Source organism: Neoarius graeffei, chromosome 12 (genome assembly GCF_027579695.1).
Source record: "Neoarius graeffei isolate fNeoGra1 chromosome 12, fNeoGra1.pri, whole genome shotgun sequence".
NCBI lineage: Eukaryota > Metazoa > Chordata > Actinopteri > Siluriformes > Ariidae > Neoarius > Neoarius graeffei.
In genome coordinates, this window is record NC_083580.1 from 44,542,083 (window position 1) to 44,551,950 (window position 9,868).

Here is a 9,868-nt window from a genome sequence, read left to right on the forward strand (position 1 = left end):
CATGAATGCAATGTAAATCCAGCTTCTGTCGTGTTGCTGTACCGCCCAAAAATACATCTACGTGGCATGGCGATAAATTAGCTCAAAATGGAGGATCGGAGTTGCAGTAAGCTCTGTGTTTTAGTATAGTGGAAGTGGCGATGAGACCGATAAACTTCCTGTTATGACGTTACGGACGTCAACATCATTCACTCAGACTGCTACCTATATGAATCACTTTAATTGTAAAAATTACTTTATTAGATTTATTGTTAGTGCTTAAAACTATTCCTGTGCCATTCTTGAGGTCTCACGGCATTTATAAACGAAAGTGAGGCCATGGCTCTGCGTATGCTTTAAAGAGCTGGCACATTCACCTAGAAGAGCAGACTGATTTACCTAAAGGAGCCACCTACAACAGTCAACTTGTTCACCTAAAAGAGCTGACTCATTCACTTAAAGAAGTAACTCACTGCTCACTGAAAAGAATGAACCGATTTGCAAATGACACACATATCACTAGAGGAAACTGCATTGAGCAATAAAGAGAATCAGATTCAATATGGAACTATGACTTTTTTTTCTTTCTGTGTGATCTCTGTGACATTGTTCTGTTGTGCTGTTTAACAGTGTGTCATACAGAGTCAGGAACCACATCAGCAGGTCTGTTTGAGACCCTGAAAACTCCTCAAAGTGATCTGTGGCACAAAGCTAAACTGATGCTTAATATTAGCCTGGAAGCACCAGTGCAAATCTAAGCAAATTTTAGACAGCAAAAATATGTTGACTGATCAACTACATTTGCAAGGAAACAAATGTTTTGGGGTTTTTTTTTGTATAAGCTAATCCTTTGGAGATATGGGATATAGCTTAAGTGTTATCATATGTCCATGAGTCTTTGCTTTTCACAGAGGGGTTTTTTTTTTTTGGGGGGGGGGGGGGGGTATTTTTTTCTTTAAACCTACCTACCTAATATGTGAAAAAGATGTGAGCAGGATTAACAGGCAGGATGAACTGACAGTTTGCTGAGGTTTCTGGAAACATATACCAGACATCAGTCATGTAGCACACAAAGCCTTCTATTCTTTACAAGTATGATCTATGAGTGAAAAAAAATATGAATATAATTAACGAAGGTGTTACAGTTGACCAAGGGTGGAAAAAGAAAATATACCTAAATGAAAGTCTGGGATACATATTAAAAGAGGAGGAAGTGAAGAGTGTTGTGAGCTCAGTCTCGGTCTCGAGACTGGTCTCGAGACCACTTTTTGTAGGTCTCAGTCTTGTCTAGGGATCAAATGCATTTTTACTTGCTCTTCTCTGAATCTCAGAGATGGAGGACTCGGGATTTTATTTCAAGACTTGTCAAGAACTGTTGGGATATCACTAAATTGCCTGTGCAATTTCTGATTTATTTGTTAACATCATTACTGTGATTGGATGTAAAACTTCCTGCTTCAAATTCAACCAATAATATGTCTCATTCTTAATTTGAAATTTTTGTTACTGTTAATGACTATCACCCCACCCCACCCCTTCACATGCACTGGTCTGGTTTTCGTCTTGACTTGGTCTCACCCAGCGTTGGTCTTAATTTTGACTTGGTCTCCACCCCTCAGTCTTGGTTTCCCTTCATGAATATGCAGTTTGGGGCATTTATTCTACCTGGGGCTAGTTGGTATAAATATAGTAGCAGAAGTCTTTTCACAGAAATCTTTTAGCAAAAATCTAGGGTCAGGGTTAGTATAAAAATGTAGTGTCCTGTCTTTAAGGCAAACAGACATCAATATAAGGTTTCATTTTTATCCTCAGCATCATATTATTTCCTGCTAAAAAAACATCTTAAAGAGTATTATTTTGGCTGTTTGGAACATTGCAAAATCATCACCAACAGTTGTAAGAAAAACAAGGTATTAACATTAGGGCAGATATCAGGTGGGGCTGATTTCCCAGACTGTAGATTCATGCAGCCAATGAGTGACAGTCATGTAAGGTAATTACACCCCCTGGATTTTGTGTACATTGTAGCCAGTTTAGCATGTGTGTGAATGAAAAACCCTTTGCCCCAAATCATTCTTATGATGAGACATTGTAATATAATGCATTGCTCCACACCAGTGGCGGCTGGTAGTCTTTCAAACAGGGGAGGCTGGTCGGTTACGATATTTCCAGATTTTAAAAGAAAAAACATCAATTTTGCCCATACTCTTGCCTCTGATCTGGCTGATTATTGGCAGCGTCACAAACTGTGAAATAACAGGTTCTTTTGGCCCATTAGCCTACTGTCCAATATACATGATGGTGGTGTTGGGGGGGGGGGGTATATTTTAACATTTTATATTTAAAAATTGTGGCATGTTGTTTAAAAATTGATCATTATTGAAAGCAGCTCTTTGTCAGGAACCTCAGCAGTAGAGCTGGGTGCCACACATTTCATTCAATGACACTTTCCCTATATTTTACTTATTTTGACTGAGAAATGTTTTATTGACAATTTTGATAATCCTTCACTTTTAATCCAGGTCTGTAGTGTGAAATGTTCTCAGCTGTGTTTTTGTTTAAAAATGTTTTCCAAATTGTAGCTGTGTTTAATTCGTATCCAGAAAAATATATATTCCAATATAATATACTCAGCATAAACATTTTAAATAGATTCTATATTTTTGGTCCATCCATGACATATTACTAAAGTAGCCTATTTACTGTTGTTGATGTGGGTCACTTGCTGTTAGCCAATTCACTTTCTCGTACCAGGAGAGCTGAAAGGAACGAGTATTATTCCCTACCTTTTTCACCAAGTCAATTTGAGGCGTTGGTCTACCCTGCTCTTTAATTTTAATTTTTTCCTCGAAAGGAAGACTGGCAAATGGCTTCGCCAAAATTAAATCAGCAATGCTTGGCATCTGTGTGCAGCTTTCTTGCTAGCTGACTAGCCCCCTCAAGTTCAAGTTCAGTCACTCAAATAAATGAAATTTCTGGAACTAAGATAGCAAACTTGACAACACTATATTTACACTTTATTTACAATGAAAATATATACAAACTAAAAAAGCTGGTAGAAACCGTATGTAATGAATGAAATTGAAATGTAAGCTGATCTCTTACAATACACCACAACACTTGCGAATCCGCATGGGACTGAACTGAGATTCACCGCTGCCTGTCTATAGTTGAAACGAGCTGTCAATCAAAGAAAATATCCAGCCACTTTCACCAATCACCAGTCTCCTCGCGGAAACTGCCATGTCCCTCCCACTGTGAGGCTCAGAGTCCGTGGGCGGGCATTTTCGCAGTATTTGTCCAATAACCGTCTTGCATTTTGAGATTGAAAAGCGTATAGCTCCCAAATGCCATTGAAGTCCACTGAGGCTGGGAGTCCGTGAGACTCCGTGGGCGGGCGTTTTTGCAGTATTTGTCCAATAATCGTCTTGCATTTTGAGATTGAAAAGCGCAGAGCTCCCAAATGCCATTGAAGTCCACTGAGGCTGCGCTGCATCGCGCTGTCACGAGGGAGAAAAACTCACGCACACATTAAAGTTATAAGGGAATGATTTCGCACTGTAGTTGGGTTGAGCACATATATTTCTATGATTCTGGATCTGAAATAGCAATGTTATAAGGTCGGCTATAACATAAGCCTAGCGCAATTCATCCTAAACAATGTTCATCATTTTTAGAGGCTGAGCCTCCCTTGTTGTCTTAGGCAGCTGGGCCATAGAAGGTTCACGCTGCACGCTGCATGCTGCACGCTACACGCTACACGCGTGTAAAGAAAAGTGGACAAACGTAGCATGACTTGCTCTGGGCCATAGAACGGCGTTCACGTTGCACGCTGCACGCTGCACACTTCACGCGTGAAGCGAGAAATGAACATGCACACTTTTTTCTAGGCGTGAAGATGGAAATTCCAGTCAATGCATGCGGTCACCGCCGCGCCAGCCAATCAGAACGGGTCTAGGGAGATAACTCTATGCTTTCAGGGGAAAACTTCAGAAAAAATATAATTGAATGGTATAATTGAAAAATAGTTCTTCATCGGGATTGTCAAGCAGATTATAGAATGTTCGGTGAAATTCACCACGGGTTTCTCTCAGAAGGAAGTGTTCTCGGCTCCAAATTCTGTTCCTTTTTCTCTTCCTCTGTCTCAGTAAAAGCAGAATGAGGCAATCGTCGTCATCCGAAGAGTCCATATTGTTGGTTACTCGGTCAAAGTAGAACAGACGCAACACGTGAACATCCAAGCATGAAGTTTAATGGCCCAGGGTCCGGTTCTTCACGTGAACGTGTAGCGTGTAGCGTGCAGCATGCAGCGTGCAGCGTGAACCTTCTATGGCCCAGCTGCCTTAGAGCAATCGCCCGTGCTCCACACTAATATTGTACTTTCATTATTCAGCTGCTGATAGATATTAGAGTTTTACCTAAAAGTACAGTCAATGCTTGTGAAAATTAATTAATTAATTAATTAATTAATTAATTAATTAATTAATTAGTCTTGAGAGCATATGTTAAATTTGTGCATCCTTTCCTGCCCTTTCCTTTGCAGATGAAGATTTTTTTTAAATGCCATTCACCAGGTTTTAATACTGGCAAGCTCATTTCTCAGTATATTAAATATGATCAAAAATTCCTTAAAATACTCTATTATTACCATGGCAAACTTACTCTGATGGAAACAGCATTTAAATAGAGACTCTGTAAATATTTTCATTCATCTTCCCCGATGAACCTCTGAACATAACACTTATTTTTCATTCATACTGCATTTTAGGTACAGTCATCACTTATATTATAAATAACAATACATTTCCTTAATCTGTGTACTGTTAGGCTTAGATTAGGTGGATCCATTATACAAGCCCCTGTGAATGAGCTGTTACTATAGGAACAATAATGATTTATAATTCGTGCATTAATAAAACACTGTGATTTAAATTACAGTTGGAATGACTGTCAGAGGTGCTGTTTTAGAAAACTGTTGTATAATAATTTTTAGTGTATTATTTTACCCAGTGTAGTGGTTTGAGTTCAGTGCTTACCTTCATGCTCTGTTATCTGGTGTCAGACTCTGTTATCTGGTGGAAGCAGAACAAGGCCATGCTTATATAATAGTTCATGTACAGAGATTACTCAACCCAGTGATTCCCCACACTTTCTCAACCTGAGGACTGTCTACGACAAACATTTTTTATGTTCTCTTTGTTTTGTTTGTGGACCACTGTAAAAAATGTCCGTAGAATTAACAGTGAATTTATGTAAAATCATGACATAAAAAAAAACTGTAAATACAAAAACAATGAAGCAGTGTGTAATTTACATCAATATACTGTAAAACTCCTAACCAAATACCACAGTTAATTTAACAGTAAGAATATGTTGAATTGATCTTTTTTTTTTGTAGAATTTACAAATTGTTGTAGTTTAAACACAGACAAACTGTAATACTAAAACATAATGTGATAGTTAAAATTACATCATTGCCCTGTTAAAAAAATTAAAAAAATGTCAGTAGAGGCTCTCCGGCACATTTCGTAAAACTCTAAATCAAATAAAATATCTGTCTAGTAGATCATTGCTTGTAACCATCGTTTTACATTGAATCCCGGTGAAATGTTCATGCAATCATTGTTTATTGTACAATGAATATCCGTAAAATTTACATTTAGTTATCATTAATTGTACATGGAATCCCAGTGAAATGTACAAGTTATTCTGTAATGTTGTTTACATTTCACTGTATTTTTAACAGGATTATTCTGGCAACCACAGCTGCCAGTATTTTTCCGTAAAAACAACGGATTTTTTTTTTTACAGTGTGGCACCAGTATATTTTCACAAACTGTCCTCCTATGAAATCTGTAAATCCCAGAACATTATCTGGTGGACTGGTGGTTAGCAGCATGAAAAGTGTGAAGAAATCGTGGTTTTGTTTTGTTTTTATAAACCCTTAACCCCTAAGCCATTTGGAACAGCCAGTCCCATGAGATACAGAGACTTGTGCAATAATTGTTTTTGTTGGATGAGCAGTCCCAAAATGCTGATGGGGTCAGAAATCTAAACCTAGTGAACTGAATACTTGAACTCCAACAACTGTTTTTCAATTTCAGTCCAGTTTATGCAGAAATATGATAGAAATCTGTTTTTACTTTTGGTGCTAAAGCAGTATTTAGATTGGGCTGCTAGAGCTAACCACTGACAATAGAAATAAATAAATAAATAAATAAATAAATAGTGTCTATGCATGTCATGTTAAAAAAAATTGGTATTTGTCCTGTAAGCCTCTTACTGCTGCCCTGCAAACAAGAGCCTGAAATAACCTCCTGTTAGCATGATTTCTTAGATAAATAAAATTTTGATAATAAAAAAAAAAATTGCCTTCAGTTCTCCTTTAAACCTGCACAGAGAGATCACAATTTTTTCTAAAATCTCCACTGTTGTTATTTTCACAGCCTTGCAAGTGGGGCTGATTGAAGTTTTCCTGCATTACAGGTCAATGAAGTGACCTAAATTGAGACTACACTGTCACCTCGTGGACATAGTGGAAATGCTCTATTAAAAAGTGTTTTTTTTCTTTCTTGTACAATGCTGAATGTGGACTAACTGAGCATTGTGCTAATTTTACAGAATTTCATTAAAATTATTTTTGTGCAATTAGCATTTAAACACAACAGTGCAATAGGAGGCAGTCTAAGTGAACTATATTTTTTGTAGCTGCTTTGTAAGCTATTACTGTCTCCACTTATAAGAACAGTTTGTACAGTTTGAAAACAATATCACACTTCTTTCGTAATTCAATGATTGGATTTTCTACCTCATTACTGCTCCCTGGCCTAAACTATAGGCGGTTTGTTTGTTTGTTTGTTTGTTTGTTTGTTTGTTTGTTTGTTTGTTTGTTTGTTTGGGGTTTTTTGTTGTTGTTTTGATCTTGCTAATGTTACAGAACACAGAACGATGCTGTTCATGTTACATAGCTGATAATTCATGAGACTCATGAGCACTTTGAAGCCTGTCGTTATAAGATAATCAATGACAGGGTGGTGTGATGCCTGACATAAGAGGCCTGACACAAAGAAGAATTACTGTTATCATCTTTGATTATTTTCCAATAACAGTAGATCTTGTTGTTGTGTTTTATTCCTCTTATATCTCAACAATTTTCCAATGACGACAATTTTTTTCTTTTACATTTTGCATGTTTTTAATCTGTTTATCTGCTGTGGAAAGTATGAAAAACAAGTTTGTTCCTATTATCAGTAAAGTTATACCAGCTACAGTATGAGCAGTTGTTTCCTTACCATCCATCCACAATCTATACTGCTTGTCCGTCAGAGTTATGCTAGAGCCAATCCCAGCACATCCTGGGCAGGTGACCAATCTATTACAGGGATAGCAAAAAGAACTTGTGAGCACAAGGCTCAAACCCAGAACCTTCTTGCTGTGATGCAAATGTGCTAACCACTGCACCGCAATGGGCCATCACCTGTCTCTCTTTTTTGTCTTTCTTGTAGTTAATAAAACAAAAAGATACACAGTGCCCTCCATGCTTATTGCCATCCATTGTAAAAAAAAAAAAAAAATGGTTAGAAAATCCATTTTTTAGCTTCAACTCTGAAAATTTTTTTAAAAATCCAAACTTTAATTGAAACTAGATTGCATTTCCTCTGCAGAAACTGCTGGAGTGTGCTTGCTCAAATGAAGCCACATTCTCTCACATTCTATAAAATACATACAACAACTGACATGCACAAAAATACCTTATTTAACCCTCCAAATGGCTTTTAAAGGGATAGTTCAGGATTTTTGACATGAATCTGTATGGCATCCCCATCAATAGTGTCGTGCAAACACACTGACTTACCCCTGACAGCATCCTGTGAGTCCAGTTCTTGTCCAGTTTTGGTCCAGACGAAAGTAGTCCGGCAAGTTTGTTGGGGTCACGAAAGTAAAACGTTTTTCGTCTCAAAACAGTATGTGTTCAAAAGAGTGATATATTTGCATCACAAAACCATTGCCAAATAAAAAGTCAGACCTCGAAATCGCTTGGCACTATTTTCTCTCCCTTCTTATCACTGCGCGCTGTCATGTTGACATCTGCGCAGGAATCAACACCTTTCCCATTGTTTGGCAGTGATTAGGAGTTCAGATCAGCGGCGCTAACAAGCTAATTTGAGAGCAAGAACAGCGACAAATTTATCACCTTCTATAAGCTATACAATAATATATTTGTGAAAATGGTGCGCACTTGCAACTATCCAGGCTGTAGCAACAAAGATGTGGCTGAATCTCCGCTCACATTTCACCGTTTTCCCATGACGGACGTGTCACTGAGGAAACTTTGGCTTGTTGCTCTGGGCTTCCATGTGGACTCCAAACAGGCAAAGGTAAAAAAGCTTCGTGTTTGCAGTGCGCACTTCAGCGACGACGACTATGTTTCTTCATGCCCAGGACTGAGGAAGAAACGGGTTTTGAAGAAAGCTGCTGTCCCTGAACCCCAGGTAAGAACAAAGTTGTACCGCCATGCTTTCAAGCGGACAGGCTTTCAAGAATCAGCTAGAGCTAGCTGCTAGCAACGTTGTGTTTTGAGACATGAATGAAAGACATGTTGTTATCTGCCCGTGACATTACGAGATACTGACATAGAGCAAACATATCCTAACTCCAGACACATTTGTACATTCCAAATTTATGCCAAGACAGTCGTAACATTGAAATGAAAACATTGGACAGGACAATATCAATCCTCCCAGTTCTACCCATGGTATCAGTGCATAGTGACTGGGTGATGCATGGAGGCTGTGCAAAAGGAAAATGGGGAAGCTTACAAAACATACATTTATGTAGACTGTTATTACAGTCATCAGCAACTACATGGATGTGTGGGATGATGTCTATGAGTAGTCCATGATTAGAGTCACAGTATTGGCAAGCATATGTCTGCTGTATGTGAGTTTCTAAATGACAAGGGTGGTCATGTCATTTGGAAATCTGTCAAAAAATGACATGAAGAACGTGAAGCTAATGTTTTATGAAAAAAAAAGATATTCTGACTTGTCAGAGACTGTAAAGTGGATGTATTGTCTACTCTAAAAACTATATATAACTGGAATAATTATAGAAACATATTTGACACTGTTAGTAGTTGTAGGAAGGAAATTGTTTCATATAATATCACTGTTAGCATGTTTGTAAAACATGATTGAGATTCTTGTAATCTACAATGCAAAACTTGATGTTGTGTTTTCAAAGGCATGCACTCCTGTTGCAATTGCTGAAACGGCACAGTCTGGGGGCAGTAGTGAATCAATCCCTGAAGAAGTGGATCAGGCTTTTTCTGGACTCCCTCAGTCAACCCCTCTGAAGTCCAGATTTGACCATGAACACTTGAAGATGGTTCTCACCAGCCCAGCAGAAACGGTTCCAAGAACAAAGCCATCAACATCTGGTACATACTTGGCCCTACCGCCTACCTGGACTCGCAGGTCACAGGTATGCACAAATTCTCATCTTGTTTTCACACATTTTGTCTGATTGAAAAGCTATCTATTTCATAGGGTCAAAATATGAAGATGAGGCTCATTGCCCACCATAAATGAGATACACATAAATGCAGTCAGTCTGCCACTTTGACTTTGACTCCACTTTATTCTTTCTTCATTCATAGTCTGGGAAACCGAGCTCAGCAGTTGCATCTGAGACACTGGATACAAGCATGAGTTCCATAGAAGCACCTTGTGAAAGAGATGACAGCACATTTCTTCCACTGAGTAGTGAATGTTTATCCACAAGAACATCTTCCTCAGATGTGAGCATTGCGGGAGCAGAAAGGAGAGGTGACTGGTCTGAGAGGAAGTGGATTGTCAACGAGTCAGCCCTTATGGAACTTTTTGCAACT

General features: G+C 38.3%; 1 protein-coding gene across 1 annotated transcript in view; it reads right to left on the reverse strand.

Annotated features, from left to right (window-relative positions):
• c7b (complement component 7b) overlaps positions 1-5,021 on the reverse strand; it is a 92,528-nt gene extending 87,507 nt beyond the window's left edge. Inside the window, exons 1-2 of the mRNA XM_060934863.1 lie at positions 5,016-5,021; positions 949-1,013 (exon numbers count right to left, since the gene is read on the reverse strand). Coding sequence (XP_060790846.1) covers positions 949-1,013; positions 5,016-5,021 — 71 coding nt within the window. The remainder of the gene's footprint in view (positions 1-948; positions 1,014-5,015) is intronic.
• Between the last annotated feature and the right edge of the window lie 4,847 nt (positions 5,022-9,868).